The sequence below is a fragment of the Tinamus guttatus genome, unplaced genomic scaffold (assembly GCF_059628265.1).
Source record: "Tinamus guttatus ecotype Peru unplaced genomic scaffold, ASM5962826v1 Tinamus_guttatus_pri_ptg000473l, whole genome shotgun sequence".
Lineage (NCBI taxonomy): Eukaryota > Metazoa > Chordata > Aves > Tinamiformes > Tinamidae > Tinamus > Tinamus guttatus.
This window is the reverse complement of record NW_028289007.1, coordinates 1461046-1487575: the sequence shown is the minus strand read 5'-3', so window position 1 is coordinate 1487575 and position 26530 is coordinate 1461046. Positions and strand designations below refer to the sequence as shown.

Here is a 26530-nt window from a genome sequence, read left to right as displayed (position 1 = left end):
CACCAGAAACCAAAACACAGAAGTCTAAATTACACTCAGTTCAACTAAAAAACTGATGTCTATTACACAGGAATTACGACTCAATATCTTCATTACACCATAATTCTCGTATGAAGTTACCATCATTTCTGCCTGGAAATGAATTATTTATGAGGAGAAAGAGTAATTGCTTACATAAAAATCTGGCAGATACACACATTGGAGAACCCCAAATGTTCAGTGGTGCCAGTTTTATGTAAAATTTCAGCTCTTGACACATGAAACTCGAACTGACCCAGACCTTTTCCACCTTATTCACAGAAGGGGGATGCATAGTCACGATGGCCACACGTGTCTCTGCAGGGCTACTGGGAGCAGGAAAAAGCAGGGCAGGGGAGAGGGTATTTTCTCAAGCTCGCTATCAAAGCGGTATGAAAGGCTGGGCAGCAAAGGGAAGCTGGGAAGCACCAGAAAACAGCTCCCCTTCCGGACAAGAGGAGGAAAAAGGCCAGGACTCTTCTCCTCAGGTTCTATATATCTCATCGTGCAGAGGGAAGGACTGGGACAACTCTGCAATTCTAGCACCGGTAGACAGAGAGGGAAATCCTCCCCACCTCCCTTCACCGCCAGCCACCTCTAAGCTTAACCAGGCGCTTCCTTTCTTCCCAATCACTGGCACCACCAAAATGCTCGGGTCAGACCCAAATGTCTCATTGCTTTGGAGGAACAGATACAATATTTGAAAAACTGGTATTAAGAAATAACTATGAGTGGGTGGCCCATTTTAATTTTCAGTCAACATCCAACAAAGATAAAGGCTAAAGGCCTCTGAGGTGCACGGCACTCGTGCTTCACCAACGGGCTTTGCACAGGAGGAGAAGGAGACCCAGCCTTTAGTGCCTGTGTCCTCTTTCCAGGGATGCATTCTCGGCCCACTCCTCAAGAGGCATTTTAGAGCAACCAGTGCTGATTATTTAAGGGAAAAGACTGAGGGTCAAGTGATTTTGTTACGGATTGGGAGCTCTGTCCCCTGGGCACAGAACCTGCCGCTTTCTCCTTCCCTCCCTGGTCAGCTGCATCTTAAATTGCTTTACAGCCATCTGTCTGCTTTCTCTCAGCTCAGCAAAGTGATTAGATGAAGAGGCCTGAAATAACACATATGAAATTGAATGGGAATTAATACTGCATGGTTATTTCACATACCAGTATACAAGAATTTCTTAACTCCTTAGCAGGGTTGCACCAATAGTTCATCCATGGAGATTTCCTAAATTGTTCCATTTTACTTAAAGAGAAATGGCAAAATTCTTCAAAATTAAAATACAAGAACGTATATTTTGGTATTACTGTCACTTTCAAATGAAAGTGGGAAAAACAGGCTTTCATAAAAAAACATTTTAAGACTGTCACTGAATGGTATTAGTACCATCAACAGGACTATTGAATAATATTTGAGGATCACTGAGAGTTTGTAAAAGTTTCTTGTGTAACATTTACACAAGTAAATGTTATATATTTGTAAATGATATATTTGTTATATTTGTGACACGATGCTACAAAGCTAACGTCACAAAACATTCTGCTCACTCTAATGTAAGGTACATCTGCTTTGGTCAGGATGTGATCTAAGAGCCCAGAATCCAAGCAAAAGGAGAAAATATATTAATGTATAACAGGTGCTGACTTAATTTTAAATTAACTATATAGTGTTAAATACAGTGTTAAATGGATACTGAAATGATGCTTTTTAAAGTGCAGTTAACTTCCCTGCACATTAATAACACCTAAGAACTGCATGACAAATACCAATTAATTCACACATAAATTTGGAGATGCAGTTTCCTAACGCCTAAGCAGAGCTGCACAACACAGTGTGCAAAAATCCACACATAACACATGCACGCAACTTTCACCGATTTTCAAGAGCAAGCGGGAGAAGAAAGCTGGGCTGGAAGCAGGTATCTTAACTCAGCGAGCTGACCTGCAGAGCGATGCAGGGATTAGCTGCTCGGCTCCCACTGACCTCAGCGCAGGCTGCTCATGCTCAAGTCCACTGTTTACCCCCAGTACAAGCAAGGCAAAAGAACTGGCTCCTGAAGGGCTGCCCTGAGCTTCAGATGCCTAATGCTACGCTTTTAAAAAAATCTGAATTTTAATGTTATTTAAGGGCAGCATTTGGTACTTCTTATATGCTGGTAATGCACTCATTTCACCTGTATGCAAAAAAGAAGGGAGAACAGCAGGAAAGCAGCTATTCTAAGAAAGGAAGGCATAAAATGCAAACATACTGAAATAAAGAAGCAAATGAAGAAACTCTTCTTTGCCTTTATTAGAAATATGGGAAACAGATTGTGCTCATCTTGCTTAGGGCCAACAGCCGCGCTGGGTGGAAGTCAGCCAGGCTCCGCCACGCAGCGCACCACGGAGCTGTGCTGTGCCAGGGAGTAAACCAGATGGGATATGTGCTTCCGACGAGCTAATTCTGATGGAAATTGTGGAAAGTACTGTGAAAGAAACTTTTAGGCTTCATCTGCTATTTCATTGTGTACAGTGAGGGCACGCAATGTGAAAGCAGAATATGAAGAAAAGAAAATTAAAAACATTAATTATTAACCAATTGTAGATTTTTTTCCTGTTTCAGATCTGTTTATATAAAATCTTAAAGCCAGCTAAAACTAGATCTAATATAAGAAGGGAATTAATACCAATAAAACAACTTAAAATCATGCAAAGATAATGAGTCAAAATACTTGATTTAAAGGTCAGCCCATAATTTCCTAAAGCTTAAAGGAAAACAAACAAACAAAATACAAGGAAGAACAGGTAACACATGAGACTCGCCAGGGTCTGGTGAGACTATAATAATCAATAATCTTTCTTTCTGCTTAAGATCATTAAGACGACAGCCTGTGTTCCTAGAAGGACCACACACTTCTTGGATGACCTACCAGTTGTTGAGCTCCAGTTTTTGTAAATTTCTTGCAAATCTGACATTTTTTGAAACCTCATACCTTGGCAAATGAGAGAGTAAAATTAAAGACACTACAGACCCTGCAGCCAGCTCCTGTCAACAACCAGCTCTTTGAACCTAGGCTACAACCACTCCATCGCAACACCTCTACTTACTCTTACAGGAAAAGGGGGAAAAAAAAATAAAGAAAGCAGATAAAAACCAAGTCTATCACTTCTACGGAACAGGCTTCATTACCAGAAACAAATTCATGCAAACTCATCCATTTTACCAGCAAAGGTACCTCCAACTCAAAATTTACCACAATAATGACTTTTTCTTCCTATCTCACTCTCTCAGAGCTCTAAGCTCATTTTGCTTTATCAGAAACTACTGACACTTCATATAGTATCAGTAAAATAAGCTATAGGGCTCAGTATTTCCAGAAAATGTAAGGCAAAAGCAAGAAAATTAACAACTTCTCACCTCTGTGGGGCTCATCTGAAATCCTACATCCTTCTTTTCTAAGAAAGAGATGTGTTTTTTGACCCAGAAGATTTGTTTCTTGACCAAGAAAAGAACTACCAAAGCTTAATGACACAAACATAACTGATACAACATTCAGTTCTTTCTATTCACTGAGCTTTTGGTGGGTATTAAGACACACCTCCTATTTTTAAGATAATGAGAAATGTTCCCAACAAAACTACGGAATTGACAAGTCTTAATTTTCTCCAAAATAAATCTAAAACAAAAGCATGACTGAAAACTAACACACAAAAACAAACAACAACAAAAAAGGCAAACAAACAGAAAAATCACACACCTTCTCCTTTGGGAAGATACTATGAAAGACCAATGAAAATCCTTTCATGATTCCAATTGAACAGACTTTTCATTGTCGAACAAGACTTAGAGAATCCAAGTAGTCCTTGACTTTGCCCTGTCACGTTTCTTCAATCAGGCACCCAGCCTGGAATGAAACTGGTATGATTGGATAAAGGAAAATCAAATTTTTTAACATTTAGTTTCAGTAATCTGATTATGAAGCTTTTAGTAATAGTGTAATTACTTTGAAGTTCTGAACATATGTTTCCACAGAGAGTATTCCGCAGAGGACACTGTACCAGGAAAGGGAAGAAATGCAAATATAAATGCAACAGAAAGATTTCAGCTCATCAAAAAAAAAAAGAAAGAAATTGAAAGGAGAACCATATGCCAGAGATGTAACATATCTAATATGAATCACTTATTTCCAGCCGCTACCACTCTTTTATTTTACATCAGTAAAATGAAAGCTATTTTTCCATGATATTAAAGATCATTAACCGAAGAACAGAGGATTGCCATATTTAAAAAATATTTTTTAAAAAATCAGAAAATTACTAAGGCAGAAAGCAGCTAATCCTGCTCCTTGAATTCTAGAGAGATTGAAAAGGAAAATTCAATCAGTGCTAATGGTAATATTTCGACTGATGGAAAGATGTCTTAGAAAAGTAGTCCACTTAGTAGACTTGAAAAGACTGAAGGGTCTTTTCAAAAGAAGGTGAATCATCAGAACCTGAAGTTAACTAAATATCCTCAGCCCTGTGCACTGCATGTTGTTAAATCTGATACAAGATAGATGACACAAGACAGTTCTATTATCTAAATTTACTGGGAAAAACTGAACTAAAAGAAAAACTCACCACAGAGCAAAGTATTTAGAAAAACTGAACAACAAAAGTCAAAAATCAGCAGTACAAATAATAAAAAGTACTGGGCAGGGGGGAAGGGAGAGAAAAATATCTACTTAAAAATTATTTCTAACTAGAAAAAGCTAAAAAACTATCACACAGAAAAGCACTACACCAGCAAAAACAAGTCATGATGAAAAAAAACACGTGTATGTTGTTTCTGGAATGGCTTTTTATAGCAAACAATTCATAATTAAAAACAATTTTACTTGGATTCCTGTGTCATCACAGGGAAGCTTCGTATATAAGCCTAGAGTTCTGTAGCACACTTATATACACCATTTTAAGATTTTTTTAATGACTTGAGTAAGATTTCAAGAGGTAAGAAAGTGAATGCAGATGTCTCAATCTGGTAATAGCCAATATATTTTTCATAACACCCTCGTAAAAAGCACAGCATGATCAACACTTTTTGTTGGCAACTACTCTCTAAAAAAAGGCATCCTTTCATTTCCTAGCCATTAATATAAGATAACCTTGCTGTCCTTTAAACTGCCATGGAATGACAAACTCTTTCCTCAATTAGTACCTTCATTCATCTTTACCAGCTTCTGACACTCTCAAACAATAAATCAAATCAACTCCTAAACGCTTTGCTTCTCACTTCAGGATTGCATGCTCTTGCAGTGCAGGAGTTTAGGCTTAGAGCTTGCAGAGCTTCAAAAGTAACAAGGGATTTACCTCGTTTTTGGACCAGAAGATCTAAGCTACACGGACAAATAATACAAGAACTTTGAAAGTATACAGAAAATAAACGCACGGTCTTATTAGTTACAGTTGCAAAACGAAGGTTAAAAGAAGGGCTGCTATTACAGACAAGGTGATCTTTGAGAATGTTAATCTTGATAACCACCTTCCTTTCATCACTTCAACTTAGTACAAACCAGTTCAAATCCTAAGTCTTCCCTAACAACCTTAGAGGTGAGGTTCAAAACTCTACGTAGGATCCAGAAAAATTTTTGCAGGTCCTTAATGGGGCAATGGCCTATTTATCTTTTTAGCCCACTGCAGAGGGGGCCGGAGGGCGTGAAAGCTTGAAGGCAGTTTTAGAAACAGATTTCAGAAACTGTTCTCAGATGCGAGCGTGAGCATTTATAGAGGTACTAACTCGTGCAGATGTCCACAAATTGCTCCCAAGTTAGAGAGGCCACTTATTGCTATAAAAGGTGACTCTCTCCATTTAGAATACACCAGACACGAAGCAGCAGGAGAGCAGTAAGTGGCTCATTTCCCTGAAATGGACCATTTGCCAAGGCACTTCTTCTGAAAGCCTTGTCAGATGTTCACAAGGAAGATGTTGCTTCTTGCCCAAGACAGCCAGGCAGGCATTATAAAACAGGAGGGATCACCAAAATATGCTATATAGTGCTAACCTGCCCATCAGAGTTGCTGCAAACTATTACTGTCTTAGCTGAATTCATGAGGAGCCATTAACTGCGCAGACTGCCTCCTTTGGAAGATATACATATATGTGATCACAAACAACAGCTACCATTGCACATTTTAGATGAAACAAAAGGCAGCCTTACAACTAATCGACAAATAGTTTCTACCCTTAAGACTGCTGAACTTGAATTTCATATTTGACAAATGGCTGCAAAACTTGAATAATTCCTCATCTCTTGTCATTCTAACAGTGATTTTGTAATAATATGATAAATTGCTCACATTTATTTTCACAAGCTTTAAAGAATAACTTTTGTGCCGGAATTTTTCCTAGGTCAAACATTAACTGGAGGACTACCCTGAATATGCAAGAATAAATAACATTTTTCTGAGTAACACAGACCTGGAAATGCTTGTTGAAAAAACACAGAAATGCTACTGGCCAAAAGCTTGTTCAGCTGGACCAGGCGAGCTTCATGCTGCGTGAAAAAGTCACTGGCTTGCACTTCATTCTTTTTCCCTCCCTGCTTGTCCAATAGCATATATATATATATATATACACACATACATATACACACACACATATATATATATATATAAATACAGGCCGAGGTAAGGCCTAAGGAACAAGCGGAAGTGGAAAAATTGTTAAAATAAAGATTTTAAAGATCATAACTTACCATCTTAAAATGTTAATTGCTTAATGATTAGACAAGTTATGAAATAAGTTTTGATAAAGTGTAAACATTTGCAAGATGTCACACATACTGTAATTTGGAAGGTTAAAAAGACAGCATATATTATGAAATAATTGGAAATTGGATAATTACAGCTGCATGCTAAAGATATCCAAAAAACCTTTACAGTAGCATCCCTCGAATCCTGAGTGTATAGCCATACATTTGGAACATTTTTTTTTTTCATAGAAAATTTCATGCATCACTGGCTATATTTTGTGTTAATGTTGATTTTCAATCTAGCAATACTTATGGACACTGTATCACAAAAATCAATGAATAATGAAATTGATTAAAGAAAATGAACTGCCTCTCTTTTACATAACCCTATTTCACAAAGTAACAAAGTTTCCAAGAATGGTTTTACATTCCCTTGGGCTTATAAACACAGTGAAACAGCTTCACCACTCAGGATCATTTCCTTCTCTGGTCTGACCACTTACACAGCTGCCGTCTCATGAGACTGTGTGGCAGTTCAATGAATTTATTTCAGTAAATGGGGAAATATCTGTCTCTAATCAAGAAAACTACCCCTCCTCTGGAGGCAATAGTGTTATCAAAACAGAATCTAGAAGCAGGAGTAGTATCCTTGGCTTTCAAAATATCAAAACACTCCCATACATTACTTCGGCTAGGAAGCACTAGCATTCGTTGCTATTCATCCCAAAAATAGTATTTAAATCACGTATTGTGCCAGAGTAGGACTTTTTCTAGACTTTTTCTAATTATTTCTAGCAATGAATGAAAATTGGATTTTTTTTCCTCATCTCACAGACAGTTTGGACTAAAATATTTTGGAAATGGATGCTATACTTATGCAATTAGTATGCAACTTATCTTTCATGTTATAAAAGTTGCTTTTGTTTCATTTTTATTTGACATTTTGGAAAGAAGTGGTAAAATAGGAATTTAGAAATAACCTTCCCTTTTCCTGTGCTTTCTTTAACATTTCTGGATTCGTTGCAGACGTCAGCAGGAGCCGAGTGCACTTCACAGCCATTGAGGCGGAGGCTGCACAAGAAGGACTGAACGATGAAAATCACGCTGCTCAAAAGGAGGAGCCCATCTTTGCTCTTTCCTCCTGCTCAATCATGTTGGGATGACTCTGGTGTTCACTGGCGCCTCTGTGAAGATGGCATGCCAGTAAAAAGGGACTATTTTGCTCTTCATTTTTTTTCTGCTGATGTAGCAAGCTGAATTAGTTCAAAAAATAGTCAAATTAGCCACGCAGCCAGTAAGAGGAATGAGGCAGGATGTGCAGCAATATGAGCAACATCATCATGATCTCTGCTATATCAGAAATATGCAGCTCTGTCAAAAGTATTCAGCCCCATGCAGAACAAGACCTTAAATTAATGTGCACATGTACCTACCTACTCACCATACTCTCTCTCAACTCCGCTGCTTCCAAGTGAGTAACACAATAAAGAACAAGGATTCTGGCAACTGACTGCAATTTTAGGGAACCTCAGGTGAAGAGTCTGTTTTTAGAGACTCAGCTGAAAAAAAATCCTAGAAAAGTGCCCTGGAACCTCCTTAACCATCACCTAATTAGTCTCTAAAGTGCCTTCATATGACAATAATTTCATTTTGCAGACTAAAATGTTCCTGTCACTCACATGTAGGTTAGCATTTTGGAAACAAAATATTTTAATAGGGTTGAAAGTTAACACACAAAAATCTCCCTTCCCCTCTTACTATTTCCCATTCAAGAAGATATCCAAGCAAAGAGCCTTTCCCTTGCTCTTCAAGGAAGGAAGCAAATGTCTAATACCCATGAGTATCTAATAGAAACTATAAATCTTTTTGGATCACCTTTATTATTCATTATATGATATTAGCTTTCTAAGACCTTGCTGATAAAGCTGTAACAATATGCTTCGTAGGAGGAGAATCAATAAAATACAACTCCAGTAAAACATAAACATATAATGACAACTTAGGCAATTCTGTATGTAGTACAATATAATCACTCTTCAAACAGAAGAAAAAGATAATCCATAACAACCCTAAAAAATAGGTTATGCATATGCATACAGAATATGAGTTTTTATTACTTTCTGAGATTTATAGCTTTTATTCAATCAAGTCGACCATAGGAAAGATTGCTTTCCATACATCCATGAGGGAAGCTTGTTTAGTGATCTGCAACTCCAAAATATCAGTGAAGAGTAGGTATTCCAATATAAATATCCATAGCATTGTATAAAATAAAACTGAGATGACGATCAAAACAAAAACCCCTATCTCAGCATTTCCTCATCAGATCATTCAAACACCGAGAAGGTGACAATTCCCAGAATATTTTTCCTCTGGCTGGTAGGCTGGCACCAACCTAGGCACCCTCAGGCCCAGCACCCCTCCTCAGTTCCCAGCGAGACTTGCTTTTATTTACTTGGATCAGAGATCGGGAGGACACGGGCCGGGATCCCAGCTCCGACGCCCTGTGGCCGCAGCCCAGGGCCCTGCACCAGGCCCCGGGGCCGTGGGGCTCTCAGCCCCTCGGAGCCCGCGCGCTCCTGCCCAGCACAGCGCACTGCTTCACCCACTGACACCTTTTGGAGATCCGGCACAGTAACCCTGGAGTCACTGCTGGGGCAACGGTTATTTACAAAAAGCAACAGGCAGCATTTTCTGCCCGAATCTCACACTGTTTAACTTTTTTAACCCTTCTCAACCCTATACAAAGGTCAGTGAAAGCAAGCTTCTCCTGTAAATTAAACAGCACTGTAATTAGAGCTTGCATGTGTTTCAGAAGTTCATTTTTCCAGATGTAACACCACAGCTTTTTTAAATTTCATCATTTTTTAAATTTCATCAGCTGATTAAGTTAATAGCCTGGATGCAGAGTGGTCTGCATCCCTATCATAGCAAACAAGTAAAGGTCTGGCTGCGGAATGGAAGACCAATCTCAGCACCGCTAGCAAGCTACTGAGTATCACTAAAAAACTTTTAATATTTACGAGCACCTAAATGTAGGACAGCACTGTTAAAAGATCCAGAGCTGTGAACATTAGCTATCTTAGACACAAATCTACCATCCTTTTATTCACGATGCAGACACGATGAAAACAGCACAGAATCCACCTGCCGTTAAGTGCAAACAGTAACTAGAGGGTGAGCCTTAATGAGTTTAAAATTTACATTAGCCTTGAAGGCAGGACAAATGCGATACTCAATTAATGGCACTATTTGTTAGCCAGAAGCAAAAGTGAAAGGCCGTGAGAAACCTGACCTCCGTTTTTGGAGGTGTTTGCCTTCAATGACTGCCTCTATTTAAAACAGCTTCTGCAGCTATCAGACAAAAAGTCTGATAAAAACTAAAAAGAGTAATCAAGGAACTAGGAAGAGACCTTCTGCTTCCTCATCCAGACATGAATATATCATGTGGATAGGTCTGAACTCTCCTTTTAAGTATTATGTTTAAAAAAAGATAAAAAAAACAACCATCTCTTGCCACGAACGCCTAGGAAGCCACGGGACACGCAGCGCGGGTTGCGGAGGTCGCTTTTTAACGCGCCTAACTAGCAGCCCGCTCCGCGCGAGACCCCCCAGCGCGGAGGGAACCGGGGCGTCGAGCCCACGCGGCTCCCGCGCGCGCCGGCCCCCGGGGCAGCCGCCGCTCCCCACGGCCGTGCCCCATAGCCCTGCCCCACGGCCGACCCTCCCGGCGGGCGGCAGCGGCGGCCGCGGGCCGGCGGCAGGGGAGGACCCACATCCGGGCTCCGCGCGGCCGCGCGCGCACTCACCTATCATGGCGGCGGCGGCGGGCCGGGCGGGCCGGGGCGCGGCGGGCGGGGCGCGTCGTTCTCGCGTGGCCGAGCGGCGTTGCGCGTTGCCTAGCGACGGGCGGGGCGCGGGACGCTCCTGCGGGTGGCGCCGGGGTGAGGCCGGCGGGCGGCGGCGGGAGGGACGAGGCGGGCGCTGCGCGGAGCGGCGCGGGGGGGCGCGGAGCGGCGCGGGGTGCTTTGCCGGGGGGCGGGCGGCGGCAGAGACGTTTCTAACCGCCGGCGTTGGGGTTTTTTTGCAGCCTGTGCTTGGGCGCTCTTCCCTGGCGGGCGCTGCTGGGGAGATGGTAGTGGAGAAGGCGGGTGCGAGCCCCCCAAAGGCCGTAGGTGACAGGCGGCCCCAGCAGCAGGAGCCGCTGGGCCACGTGAAGAAAAGCAAGCAGCAGGTCAGCGACGGATTCACCGTCAAAGCCATGATGAAAAACACCGTGGTACGTCCGCCGCTGGCGCCCGCTCGCTGCTAACCGGTAACGGGTTCGCTCTCCCGCGCCCGGGGAGCGCAGCAAGGCCCGGGCGGGCGCACGGCCTGGCAGGAAGGTGTGTGGGTTGCCAGGAGCGCGTCTGCAGTTTGGCAGTTGCTGGAATTGCCCTCAGACCTCACGGAAGCGTTGCCATGAGGCGGCAGCCCGAGCCCCTGGAAATGCCGGTGCCTCGGGGTGCGCTGCGTTAGTGCCACCACATTTCTGTGTTATTTTCCGTTGGCAATGCACGCCGTATCAACGTGCTAGCCAATATGGCACGTAGAATTACCTACATCGCAGACATACATACATAGACACATGTATAACACAGAACTATACACAAGGCCTAGCACCTTGCCTTTAGCAAACCCTGCCACACGATGCTGTGGTCTTTTGTGGAAACACAGTCATTGCCGATGCTTCTTGGTACAAATTTGGTGTGAATGTCACACTGGGTGGTAAGGATCCAGAAAACACATTTCATCTTTATAATAAGCTTGAAAAGCAATAAAAGGTTTTCCCACTATAGAATACTCAAATTGAAACAAATGCTGATTTGAAACAAATTTGTTAATCCAGCAACCTCCCTTTCATTAATTGACTGAGCTTAATGATTTTAGAAGTACTCAAGTGAATACTAGGACTAAATACTTCAGCATTGATTGTTCTATATTGGTTTATTTGTCTGCTTCTATTAGATATTAGGAATAAAACTGCAATAGTAAAGAAAGCAAATGTTCAACATGAACATGGACAAGTTATTATGAACAAATATCTGTACTTAAACTCCTAGATAGGTTATTATTTGCTTACCTTGTGGTACGATTCAAGTTGTGAGGAAAGTCTTGTCTTCTCAGGGTTTTTTATTTTATATCTTTTGATATCAGATATCTATTGATAACAGATATGAAATACATGATTTCCCCTCTTTTACCTGAGCAGTTATTGCAATATATTGTTCTCTGTTAAAATTTTAAGAAGTCCATTAAATGTCCATTTTTTAAACAATCTTCAAATTGAAAAAGAATCATAGAAGTCAACATCTTTTCCACTGTTAGTAAAATTAAAGCATGCTTAACCCTAGTAGAAAGCCTGTAAAGCAAAACCAGAGTTTTGCTTTAAAAATCATCTGCTTTCTTTGTGTTAATTCTAGAGATAAGTGGCATAAACTGTAACACTTTGGCAAGTTTAAGGATTAATTTTTAAAAACATTTCCTCTTCCGCACACAAAATTTCAGTTTGTAGGGATATTTGTTCATGTACTGATAAGTAAAAGATACTTGACTTAACCTAGAAAAATCAGTGGAGTTTCCGCAGGCTTTGAAGAAGGCTTAAAAAAAAGAGGAAAAAAGAAGACCTTAAGATTAATGAGAATTTAAGTCTCCTTTTGAATAACTACAGTTTTAACTTATGACTGTGACTCTAGCTTTCTAAACATTAACAGAATGTTAAGCTACCTGATACTCTAAAATCAGCAAAGGGGCAGTTAAAGCCCCTATTGACTATTGCTGTCACTAGAGCAGGTCACCCCCGCTGAGCTCAGGTTCCCTGAGCCCTCTGGGCAGCCTCTTCCTGGGCTGCCCTCCCTGCCTCTCCCAGCGCCCATCAGCAAGGCGGGTTAATGAAGGTCTCACCCTTTCCACAGAGCCTGTTCCTAACTTCTTGCTTAGGAGACAGGCAAACTTTTAGGGGTCCTTGATGATGGACTCTTGATGCCTGGGCCGTTTCTTGCAAAAGCTCCGAATGAGGACAGGCAATCACAGGAATTACTCTCCTGGGGTCAATGCTCAAAATGTTGGGGTAGATTTAGGAATAACATCTCACTGTGAGTCTGTGTCTATGCAGAAGGGGGAGTTCTTTTTGCCTTCTCCAGCAGCTGATGAAATGGAGCTTCAGATTTATTAAGTACTCTCAAAGGTTGAAATCACCGATGAATTTCTCATGGAAGGCTTAGGAACTGATTGGAGGTTTAAAGGCAGAGCAGACGTATAGTTAAGGCACAGTAATTCTTTCCGTTAACAGTGTTGTCAGCAACGTGTTCAGCATCTCCAGGTTAAACAACTAGTTGCGGATTTGATGTAAGTATACAGTGACCATAGAGTCTAATGAGTTACCATTATGCATATGTAGTTGTAAATATTGTACCAAAGGTTCCAGAATTCTTTGATAGTGCTTATGCAAGGACTGTTTTTCTGAGTCATTTTTCATAAAGTCAGTCAAGGATAATGTTGTCTTCCCAAGTCTGACTTTGCAGCCAGGAGCCAGCCAGTAATCAGTACAGAAAGATAGGCCTGTGGTAACTGTGGTAGAATATTCAGGTGTTTCCTCAGCTTTGGCATCTTTTATCTAAAAATTATTATTTTAAATACATTAATCAACAAAGATTCACCAACAATATCATTCTTGAATTGAAGAAGGTGCTTTGTTATATATAATTTTCTTTAAAAAATGAAAATACATTTAGCAGTTCAGATTTGGAATTACATTCAGTAAAACTCTTCTACACTAACAAGCTAGGTGTGATGCATTTACATTGTAATGGTTTAGTCTTCCAAGTGGAACCAGGAATGCCATGGGAGGTGCTTTGACTTCACATGTAATCCATGGGTAGAAGTAGGAATAAAACTGAACACTTGTATGCACAGTAGCAAGTAGAAAAATGTTTTTAAGTGAATCTGGACTGCAGGACTATTCTTCCCCAGAATTAAGCAAAGCTTGTTTTTTTGCCTTCTGCTTCTGTGCATGAGAGAATAAATATTAGTGCCCCACTCTTCTGTAATAATCTAGTAGTAAAATCACTTTCAAAGATGGAGGTTTGGTTTTCCTGTTAAGAGGGAAAGGTTGGTAGGGATTTCAGGTCTTTCTCTCCCTCTCTGCTTCAGATTTCAGATCTTTCTCTGCTTTTAGAAGCATTTCTCAACCAGCAAGCTACAGAGTAGCTGAAGTAGAAAAGATGGTATAGGAAACAGTCTCCATCTGTCCCATTGCAGTTCTGTTACTGAGCTAAGAAAAAAATAGATTCATAGGGATAAAACCAGGTAAGGCAGGAAAGTCACTAGCCAATGTAGTGTTGTGAATGTATCATCCATGCAGGAGCCTGGGAGCTTTGGTTTCAGGATTTTAAGTCTACTGTTTTGGGCTAGGATGGATCTGGTATTTTCGGAGTTGAATTGGAGCTTAACACATCCTCTCTCATGAGCCAATAAAGCTACAAATTTGTCTTCTCGTCTCTGTTTCTTTTCATGAACCTTGAATGTTTCCCTGTGTAGAAACAGGGCAGAAACTCTGCCAGGAAGGGCAGAGTTTATCTTCCCTCCTTCTGTAGCGCTGTGTGCTGTGTCCTCTTCTGCACCAGGCAGTTGTTTGCTTCTGGCCACAGTACTGAATTCAGATCTTCCTGGCCTCGTGTGAAACCTGGAAGCTTTATTTAGAAAATTTCACTGTTCCATCTGCACTGCAGGAAAGCAGTCAGAAACTGCCATCAGTTGTGGCCTCGTTGTGCCTGTATGCAAGGCATAAAGTGTGAATGTTTCCTAGATGGATTTATCAAGGGAAGATTGGATTGAATTTTTTGGTTCCTGGATCACAAATACCAAAAGCAGAGCTATTCAACCTGAGAAAACTTCAGGTATGTGCAGGAGCACAGCTCCCATCTCCTAAAAGAAGTATAATTGCCTTAAGGTAAACAAAGGTTATTTGGATTGCAGTTTGGGATTTCCATCCAAATGAGGTTTAGTCCTCATTTACAGCCTGGCCTGGATTGAGATCTCTGTCTATGATGTTTGAACTCCTCTTTCACGCAATAATCTCAATACTGTGTGTTGTGAAGGACTTCTTTACACTGGATAGTAACTCATTGCAAAAGTTTCATTTCAGCCACAGAGTTAATGTCATTCATTTACTTGGGATTTGGTACCTATTCACATTCATTCATGCTGTGTAACTAGAAGTCTGTTATTTGTGTTGTAGGAGTAACGGTGTGTAATCATTGTTTTTAAGCCTGTAGGAAAATGGCTTTACAAAAGCAAGTTTTATCTTTTTACTAGAATGCCTAAATTTAATCTGAAAAAAATGGGCAAGCAGATGTCAAGGTAAAGGCACATTTTGATAAGTGTTTATTGGGCAGTAATATGTCCATTTTGCGCTGGAGCGGTCCTCTCCATCTCCTGTTTCAGACTTTTTATTGCACACACGCCCCTTCTCGTGTGCTGGTGTACACTTGCACTGTGTCGGCAGACACTGAGCTGACCCTGCTGAACGGTGCACCCGTGTGTTTCGCCTGTCTCAGGGCCTAAGTGCAGACTTAAGGGTCCAGGCAAGCGAAGCCCCTGCTCCCGCGAGGCTCCTCTACCCTGGCTGTGGGTCTCTGCCTTTCCTCCTGATTCTACACTGTGTGCCTCGTAGTTGCACAGGAGGTTGGATCAGCTCTGAGGATCACTAAAGTCAACACAAGTGTTTTGTGAGGGCAGGCTGGGTGGGTGGGGAAGCCTCCCACCAGCAGCACTGCCAGCTTCACTCAGCTAAGCCTGTTGTGCAAGCGAGTTCTAACAAAGTAATTCGATAAACACTCAAGGCAGCATAAACTTGCAGTGCAATTGAAAGGTTTTGTTCTTCACCCCCAGACATTTATTCTTCCTGTGAGCAATATAAACTCTTGTGGGGCCATGCAGTGAACGAGACTGGGATCCTGGTTAAACCTAAATTAAAAGCAATGCAGCATTTTGTTTCACAGCAGTGCAGACTCTACATACAGTTCCGTAACATAAGCTACCAACTGTTGAGGCTGCTGAAGTCCTGCCTGCTCCTGTGTCACATTCCTGTCTCCTCCTTTGTGCTAGCACTTAGTCAGGCAACTGACTTGGTGAGCCACCTCACTTCCATTATATCCAAACATGGAAAGTTTCATCTCAGGGAGGTTATCATTTATCTATCCTTCCAAATTCCTGCTCATTTTTACTGTAATGGCCATATTGGTAGTGTAATGCAAAAGTAGAATATACAGGAAAAATAGTGTAAGAGCTGTATTTCATGCTGTTTTTCAGTTATAATTTATATGATTTAATCATACTGCTCTTGATATTTTAAAAGATTTTTAAAATTGTCCTTAATTTTTGCAAATGTGCAGGATGGTTGATATATTTTACAGCTACAGTGAAAACATTTAATATTCTCAAGTATGAGGAAATCATTGCTCTTTAATTTATGCAAATCTCTAATCTGCTTTAATCTCCAGTATATCTCTTTTTTGGTATAATTTCATCATATGACTGAAAATGGAGAACAAGCGGACTATCAGTTAGAATCAATTTTATGTTTTGGTTGACATTTCTTATTGTCTTAAATCACTTCATTATTTTTTTCACAATATTTTACACAGGGAAAGACCTTGAAACATTTTAAATTTCATACATAGAGGCGGTAAATCTAAATTTATTTTAAAAAGTAATGGCAGTGATGTTTCAAGACTCCTCTGCTAATCATTTTTTTATGAACAAATGAATAGAGTATGCTCACTGACTATTTTAAAAATGAATTGCAAGGACAGTTGTCAAATTCAGTTCTGGCATTGAAATAAAATGGCTTTAAACTGCATCCTTAGAACTACTATGAAAGAGCAAATGACAGGTTAATTTCTTGTATGGGTCTGAGATAAAAACTCTTACATGTTTAGGGACTGATCATACAAATTGAAATCCAACAATGGTGTGAGTATATGAGCATCTTGGTCCTGTGTTTCACTGAATGAAGCAGACACTTGGGTTTCAAGTGCTTAGCCCCAGATACAGGAATTCAGAACAAAGTGTTCAGAATGAAAATACTTTGCATGCGTGCATCAGGGCTTGCCAGTAGAACCCCTTCCTAGGCATGTATGTGCATATTCTTTCCTTCTGAAAGCTGATGAACTTCATACCTTAAAGAAACTGAGGCTCATATCTGTTCTCTCAGCCTAAGGAGTCTTGGATTATTTGTACCATGTCGATGCTTCAAAGGAAAGAATGAAATTGAATTCAATAAGATTTAGGTCTGAAACTGTGAATCTGAGCCCTGATGTGTTGATCTTGATTGGATGTTTAGTTGCTAGGAGTTTAGGTGCGATGAGGTCTCTCACAGTCAAATCTAAAAATCATGACACATGATCTTGTGTGTGCCCAATTTGCACGTGCCTAGAAATGGCTGTGGTCTTTACGTCCTGCTGGAGTCCTAAATTTAGTTTAGTTTGACAATGTCTTCAGAATGAATCAAATACCACTTGTATTGGTTCACATGTTCACATTTCTGTATGACCTTTTATTGTTGATGCTAAAAAATACTCCTACATTTAAAGATAAATGTGTGCTTGATTCCATTGCTGGATTATAGGAGAATGTTCAGCACCCTGTAAAATCATCTCAGAACAAAATATCCTATTCAGGTGGAATATTGACTTAAATGTAAGTAAAAGAATAGTTTATGGGCAGTGCAGCACAAGGTGTGTTGGCATGAAAGCTCTTGAAGGGAAAGAGTTATAGCCAAAAAGAAGGGGCTAGAGTGAGACTGGAGTAAGGAAACAATAGGGAAAATTGACTGGGATAGGAGATGGCAGCACAGAGAGTCTGTGAAGCAAAATAGAGGTGGTTTAAGAGGCAGCATTTGCCTGTCGTAGGCGGACACCAAAGCTGGATTCTGTGTCCCTGAGGCGGCTGGAGCACGTGCTTCATGAGGTCTCACTGACTGCATCGAGCATGTTCAGCCTGGGGGTGGTAAATCTTCCAAGCCCCTACCGGGAAGACAAGGCCACTGTGGTACGTGGTGGGAGGGTGAAAGACAACAGGCAGAAATCGGAATGAGGCATGAGGGAAAAAAGGACACCGAAGGTCTATGAGTGAAGCCCTGGAACAGGCTGAGAAGAGAGACTGTGCATTCTCTGTCCACGAAGGGTTTCAAGACTTAACTGGAAAAGCCCTGATTGACGTGGTCAGATCCTATTGCTGACTCTGCTTTGAGCAGGAGGTTGGCCTAGAGCCTTCCTGAGGTCCCTTCCACCTGAATTTTCCTATGATCCTACCTCTTCTAGCATAAGAAGCTGGTTTATGGCCGCTCTATGGCTCAACTACTACTAAAATCAGATAAATTAGTGATGATTAAGTGACTTTTAAACCAGGAGAAGAAAAGGTAAAAGAAATTTGAGAATTGTCACTTTAACAGGTTTATTGTTTTATCTAACATGAAGGGGGAGACCACATAGCACAACTAAGAATATGCTTTAGATTTCAGTCATTCTCCCTTCTCACCCTCAAAACAGCTGTGTATTACCATGTAGTTCTGGTTATAGTAGTCAGCTGCAGCATAAAGCTAAAGTTGCCTGTTAGAACCAGAACAGTATGAATATCCTGTACCAGAACTCGGTAGCAGCAGGAGGAACTTATCAGCTGAGATTCTGAGCACAACTGACTCTCTCTGTACAGTCTGCTCCAACAGCTACTGCTGCCAAATACAAATGCTGTGAGGATTAGAGGCAGCAGGCAGTGTCTGTAGCTGTCAACCTCTGGACGTTGTCGCTTGTCTCACAGTCTCCTCCTGTCACCAGTGTAAGTGGCTCTAAGTGGGTAAAGATGGATGGAGAAACCTCACAGCATCTACCAGCTCCCGCTGCAGCTGGAGGAAGCAGGGAGATAACACTGGGGAAAGAAGAGAAGACCTGAATGTCACTTCCCAAAGTGGGGATGTACAAATCCCTTACGGGTGAGCACTAACCCAGAGTGATTTCTGCTGATTGTGTTCCCAGGACTTCTCCATAGGGCAGATGAAGCCAGTTGCCTGCTGCAAGCAGAAAGGGCTGGAGTCTATAGCAGGGAATTGGAGGTTTTCTTCTTCCGTTTGATGCTTCCACTTAGTATATATGCCGGTCTATTATTAACTGAAGTGGTCTCTCAGAATTAGAGACCGCCTCTTAGGAGGATTTTTTTTCCTCATAGTAAGTTTTCTTAACCATTTTGAGATGCCAATTAATGTAAACCCTAAAGATAGTACAAAACAATGCTGTTGATACATTGATGAAACCTGTAATACTTTTTTATATGTATAACAGAAAAAAATCCCGCGAAAGACTTAGTAGTTCCTCCCAACAATAGCCAGTTCCTTGGTATATTTGACACTCATGCACGCAGTTTGCCACAGGTTTTTATTTTGACAGAGTAGTTACATTATGTTTTGCTGGAAAATGTACTGCTCTCTGATACTTGCCTTTCTTAGATAAAATGCACATCGGATTCTTACCTTTTTGTACTGTGTCAGGAGAGTGCAGCACGTCGGCACAATGTGATGCCGCGTGGAAATCCAGGTTCCTATTACACTCTGACTCTGTGGGCACCTTACAAATATGCCACTTAACATAGCTGCAAATTCTCCTCTGATGGGTTTAAGGAGAGGGACTGTGCCTGAGAGCAATAAGATTCTAGAGGCAGAATAGAACTTACTTGAAGAATCAAGGCCTTTTATCTGGCAGAATGGACTTTGATTAGATAATAAAAACTGCCCCTTGCTAAGATAGTACATACTCAATTTAGCTTTTCTTATCCTTGCGATGTTATCTGTGAATGCATATTTAAAAGTTTGCACTGTTGTCTGTTTCAAAACAAGATTTACATTAAAAAAAAAAAGTTAGTCTGCATCCATGTTTCTGCAATATCTTGGTAGCAAGAACAAATACAGATTTGTTTTCAGCCTAATGGCAGAAAGATATGAATAGCACATGGTTTTTCACTGAAAGTTAATATCGTTACTCCATTTAGGATGGTACTAGCTCAGTGATTTTTTTTTTTAATGTTAGGTATTTTATCACTCATCTAAAGAAATATATACTGCAGATGATACAAAAGCCCTGCATGATTATTGGCAGGGGTAAAATATATTATAAAATACACTATGGAACTGAGTGTATGATGAAAATTCTTGAATACCTGAAAGAGGCATGGCACAGAGTTGAAGTCCCATATACAAAAATATTTGGAGGAAGAATAGATCTTCACAGCTTTGTTTTGATGCTTATTTCATTAATGATGCTCATATTACTAGATTTTGTGTTACTGGTCAGAAATGCACAGTATTCTGTACCAAAGTGACGTAAACGTAAATCCAGGGGTACAGAACCTTATTTTTCTCTTTGTCTGTCTTGTGTGCATAAGGTAGTCATTAGTTTCTCTAACAGCTAAACACTACACCTCATTATTATTATACAAAATGAAGAATTATTTGTGCATAACATGAACTTACTTGCTTATTCTTGAAAATATGTCTAGCTATTGTCTTCTAATGTACCAATTTTAGCACATCTTTTGGTCCTTCAATAATTAGATAGGATTTCTTTGCTGTTATTATTTTGTGAAATTTATCTGATTAAGTTCACGATTTGTGGAATGAAATATTGTTTCCTATATTAAATCCTTTTATAATAATGTTTTAGAGCTATTCTAAAAAATCGATATACCTTGAATTGGTTTCCTTTTATTGCAAGCTCAGTTTGGATAGAATTGGGAGAGCCATATATGACCATGTCCTGAGTTTCAAGGACTTCTGTTTTAAGACTAATCATTTGATTTAGAAAAAAAAATAATGAGCCAGTTTAAAATCTGTAGAAAAAATAAAATATGCTCCTGTTTTTCTTACTGACCTATTGTTTTTCATTTAGTCCAACATAAGTGCTTTGCATCTACAGTTATCTTTTGCTCTGTGCTCACTTTTCCCTTTCTTTACATATCCTTCATCTCTCTCATTTTTTTTTTTTTTCGTATTAGTGATTTTCTCTTGCAATAATGTTCAATTCTTGGGGTGGGGGAAAGTGTTCCATGTGGCTTAGAAACCTTTTAGAAGATGTACTTATAAAGCTTCTACCCAGGCCTTATTAGAATACCTGAGATGATACTCTTTCTTACTGCAAGAAATCTCTAAGGAATGAGCTCATTATATTTTTAAATTGGAGCTTCATAGGTAAGACTGAAAAATTATTTTCCAAAGAAGATGTACATGTATTAGCTGAATTTTTACATCATTTAGAGAATGTTTTACTATCTCATCTCCTGCTCTTCTAATCTGTGTGCCCTTCATTTGTTTTGTCAGGTTTTAGATTAATAGTTTAAGGTCAGAGGAACAATTAGTATTGCTTGATTTGTTCTCCTGCATAAAATACCCCCATCAAACTCAGAAAGTGATTTCTTCATGAAATGTGTAACTTCTGGTTGAGTTAGAAGATAACCTTTTTCAGAGGTTCCACTACCAGAGAGTCCAGTAATCTGGAAGTCATGCTAGTGCACAGCTAATTTAACTAATGTGCCACTGTTAGAAACTTGCTTTTATATTTCTGCTCCATATTTGCTTCTTTCAACTTTTGATTTTTGATTTCTTTTTGTAAGTTATAACTAGAGAGTCTGCTTTCCCTGAGAAGGTGCTTGCCAGTTATTAGTATGCATGGCTTGTACAGCTAGTCTATATTTATATATAATCTGGCATAGAATAGTCAAATTTCATTGCGTAAATATTTTAGTTAGCCATTCCCTTACAGAGAGATACTACCTTTAGAAGCCCACAAAAGTGATGTTTTATCATTCTTCAGGCTTCTATTTAACTCCCCCTTAAGTCGTGAATATTTTATGAGCTTCTGGTATGCCTTTGGACATACATAAAATGTATTATAATATTATTATTATTATTCAGAACAACAGTCTTTTCTTAATATTTTATTTGATAGCGTCTGAGGATTTTTGGTCATCCAATTGTTCACCTAGTATGAAGATTTCAGGCAATGCAATAAAATTGTATAAAGTCCAGCAAATATAATTTGTCACTTAAAGAAAAAAAAAATGTCAGTAGAAATCAGTCAGCTGCACATTCAAGTTTGCATGAGATTTCACAAACTCTTTAGTCTGGTGTTACCTGAAAGGAATCTTTATAACACCATTTATAAAAAATCTTTTAAAAATTGTACTGACAATACTGTGCCTGCCAACAGTATGCATCATTCAGATGTTTGGAAATAAATTTGTTGAGGAAACTATTGGGTTTTAAGAGGCTTGTTATTATTTGGGTCATCATTTTCGCTGTCCTCCCTCACCACTGAGAACTGAAAATTGTTTCTTCCGGGGTGAATAAACAGGCGGCCCTTTAGCAGCAGCAGATCCTCCACCTGGTGCGACGTTCTGCTGGCCAGTGGCAACAGAGCAGACACTGAAAAAACTTGGCAGGGCAATCCCTAAACTGCCATTAGTAAATCTGAACGGTAGTAATTTGCTTTCAGTTTGATGTTGAGCCTTAACCAGTTTGAGCCTTAAAAGGTCTTACATTCCCATCATGTATTTTTCCTTCTTTTCTCTCACTTGTTCTTCTGCTTCCAGCGAGTGGAACAGAGAACCCTTGTTCTTTTATAATACAAAATATGCTGGATTTTTACAGGTTTTAAGTAAGTGCTCTTTTAACACAGTTAACAAGAAAGATGGCATATTTAGCATTTATATGTCTAAGCACTTCTAAACTTATAAAATACAGGCAAAAAGTTTGTTCTCATTACCAAAACAGTCACTCAAAAAGCAGCTCTAGCTGAGATTCATATCTGACCTTTTCCATTTGAAGTTCCTCATATGTCCCAAGGTATAACAAATTACTGGGTTGTTTGCTTTTGTTTTGGCCAAAAGCTTCTGTAGAATGATGTTTCACTGGTTGCGCTGTAGTGTGCAGTGAGGATTTGTGGTTTGATTTTTCTTTAAGACAGACAGACGGTATATACAAGTTTCATATGTTGTAATGCATCTTAAACAGTTTGCTCATGTGAGACTTGAAAGTTATTAAAATTTCCTATATGAATCCTTTGCTGACTGATCGAGAAATACCTGTTTTTGATGTTTTTAATGCTAAATGTTTGAGCCAATAAAGAAGGCTAAATACTTAAAGAGACACTGGTGCAAATTAGAAAACCACTTTTGTGGTATGTTATTGAAAGCACGATAGGATTTAGGAGAATAGACCAACTACTGATGTTGAATAATTTCACAGGTTTCACTGTGTAAAAGTACTGCAGTTAGAAAGCTACTTAAAGGTGCAACCCTTGAAAAAAAATCATCTTTCTTCAAATCTGTTTAAAACTTACCCAAACCATTACTCCTTCAGGCTGTTCCAGCCTAACTAGAGTGTTCAGCTGCGATCCCGGCTTCCTGTAGTTAGAGACGCGCAGGGAGCATTACCCAGGGCTTGCTTTCTTCCTTAAGCTGCAGTATCTTCTCTTTCAGTGTCATCTACTCAGGGATTAAGGATAAGGTCCACAATACAGTACCCCAAGCAGATGACTAAATTCTACATAGAGTCTGATTTTTAAAAATCAGTCCAAAAAGGCACCTCCCAGTGCCTGCCTAACCCTGAGGACAGCCTCTATGAACATCTAAGGATTTTTCCGATTGAATGTGTGGCAAGGAAAGAGAGTGATTTTCTAAGTCTCTCGGTTAAGTGATTTGTTTTTGTCTGAATTTACGCTGTGATGCATCTGCTCAGGTTCACTCTAAATCTTGAGAGGTTTGATCCAAATGACAGCTGTGAATGTGGCAGAAAATACAACAGATATAAGTGACCTCCTTCGGAAAGAATGTTGGTGGTGTTTCATTGTCATTTTTGTAGTTGTTTGGTTTTTCCTTTTTGATTTTTTTCTTCTGCTTGGAATTCAGTAATTTCTTTTTCAGCTTCACCTTTAACTTTAGAAAGTCTAAATGCAAGTCATGTTACTTCTAACTGAACCATCTTCCCAGTAGATGGGAAGTAGCTGCCTTTTGTTTCCATTCTGAAGCCTTGACTCTCGCTTTCTTCTGGGCACACTGAGCAAAGACAGTTCTGCAGTTGTATGATGAGGGCATGCTGCTGGGAAGTCAAAGTAGCGTTGTCGATTAAAGGGAGAAATGGACTGAGCCACCACCCAGTCATGCACCTCCCAAGCATGTAATCTAACTCCTAGGTAAATATGCAAAATGATCCTAAAACTATTTAAGGGGATGTTACTGAGAGTACTTTAGTCTTCAGAAGAGAATTTCGAGGTCTAGATTTTTAGTAGACAGATATTTCTGCTTTAAACCTTTGATTCAAGTGACTGAACTCTGAGAGAAATGGAAATTCACATATATCTCCATATTCGGCATTTTAAGGGACTACTACTACAAGGTTTCCTTCTGAGAAGAGGATTGGCTTTGTGAGTTGTTGTTCTGCAGTCCCGTATCTTCTCACTAACGGTGTAATGAGCACGAGCTCAAGTTATAGTCCCTGAAAAAGTAGGACACACAGCAGAACAGGCCTTCACATTTCCTCACAATCAGCAAACATTTCACTAAACTTGAGGCCCACAGGTTCAGTGTCAGCAATAGAATAATACATAAGTATCTGTCAAAGGACTTGTTTTAACATCTCCTCTGCTTACAAGGAACATAAACTGATTAGAATGATCATTTTGGAGTATATTTCTAGAGAAAGGAAATAAGAGGCATTGGAAAGTGAGACTTTCTGAAATATCTTCATGGTTCTTGGGTGGTTCCTTTCAGAAGGACTCTCTAAAGCTGTCTAGTATTTACAAGCTAACCATTGGAAACTTAGGCTACTGCATGAAAAATCACAGAGTGATCATGAAGTTGTACTGAATACTTCAATGAGCATCGGGACTAACAAAGCCTGATGTCTTGCCGTTTTTGGTTTTCTGGATGATTAGTCTCAGAATGAAGATTTTCCTCCTGGTGTTTAATAGGGTATTTGGTGTCTAATAAAATGCGAGAGAGGCCTCTCAACTGGAGCCCTTTGGAGCATTCTTCTCTGTCCTCCAGGAGTTTCACAAAACAGGCAGCTCGTTACACTAGAAATCTACCTTTTCCTGAGATTCAGTACCCCAACGGGTATATATCACTAGGACTGAATATAGGCAAGCATACTGACAGCATCGATACCATAAGCCTTATTCCTTATGAATCTCTGGTAGAATGTGTAGCCATGTGCGTTCTTTCCATTTGCTGTAAAGAAAATGAGATATGAACTAAATGAAGTGCTGTAATCACAGGAGTGACTAGTAGAAGCAAGAAAAAGATGGAGATCCTTTCAGACAGAAGCCAGTCTTTGAAAATGAACCAAAAATCTATGAACACATAAGATGAACTCTGTACTCTTAATATAATGTGAAAATCAGTTGTGTCTCTTAAACCTCAGTTTTGGAATTGCCAGAACATGAGCGACTTGACTGATTTCCACAGGGAAAGGGAGTGCGTGGCATCACCTGCCTGCACAGTCACAGCTGCTGATGCAGATCTCGTGGTCATTTTACTAGAAAGTACTATTGATTTTGCTGCAGAGACAGAGGATAGACCTCTACCTTCTGACTGCCAGCTTTAGCCTTAGGTGTTATTCCCTATGGCTAGGATTAGAGAATCTGATACTCCGTTATGTAGTTACCTGGCAAGTACCTTGTTGTTTATTGGGGCCTATTGTTTAACCTCCCCGTTTGAATGTTCTGAATGCATGAATTTTACTGGAAAGATAAGGCGTATTTAAGAAACACTTCTCAAACTGTATCATATGTCTTCTGGAAAACGACATATGTAAACAAAGCAAGCTAACCATGAAAAAAGACTTTGCTTGCAGAGAAGCAGTTGAGAGATTTCAACTACAAAGTTACCAATAAAATTAAACATTTTTACTTGTATTGGATAGTTTATTGTATATAAACATTTGTGTAGAATTCATGAAAGCCAGCCTTGCAACTGTTAAGTTCTTAACAAATAAAATATAATTAAGTCATAGATAAAAATTAAATGTCTGGAAGAACCAGTTGTTTTGTCTATAAACCAACTGTCTGTGTTTGCAAATGACTAAGAATAAGACCAAAACATTATTTTTTCAGTACTCATTAATATACAGTATAGCTTTCCAATTTATGCAATCTATATGAGTAAGCCTATGAGATGAGAAGGTTTTTGCAACTTATGTAAGTGAAGAACAATTTATAACATGGAAGTGCCACTTAATTTCCCAGTTCTTCTGCACCACACTGTGTCTTGGGAAGAGTAATAAAAGGAATTCTTGCAAGAATAGTTATTTTATGGAAAATTACTATTAGAAAACTTATTTTGTTTTCAGTGATAGAAATAAAATGGTATGAATGATAGAGATAAGATGGTATCATAGGATAATAAATTCTTCCCACATTGAAAAAAATCCATTTTGTATTTTTTTAAAGCATTTATTCAGTGAGCTATGAGCTCAGTTAATAGACTTACAGAACATAAATATTTAGTGACAACTTTAATTTATTCTAAGGTACTTGTTGAAAACTCATGGTGAAGGCCATGGGAATTTTTATAGCTTTCAAGAAGCTAGGATTTTACTCCTGGCATGAGACTTTGTATTGGATATTTAATTTAGCTTTCTTAAAAATATATCATTTTTTTCCTTAGCTTTCTGAACGAATCCACATTCTGTGTTAAAATACTACTTTTTAATGCCTATA

The 26530-nt window shown here is 39.6% G+C and overlaps 1 protein-coding gene across 2 annotated transcripts in view; it reads left to right on the top strand.

The window, feature by feature from the left end:
- The first annotated feature begins 10825 nt into the window (after positions 1 to 10825).
- The window catches only part of PACRG (parkin coregulated), a 210091-nt gene continuing 194386 nt past the window's right edge, over positions 10826 to 26530 (top strand). For both annotated transcript variants that reach the window (XM_088532993.1, XM_088532992.1), the window contains exon 1: positions 10826 to 11007. In XM_088532993.1, the coding sequence (XP_088389119.1) occupies positions 10861 to 11007 (147 nt within the window). In that variant the 5' untranslated portion in view covers positions 10826 to 10860. The remainder of the gene's footprint in view (positions 11008 to 26530) is intronic.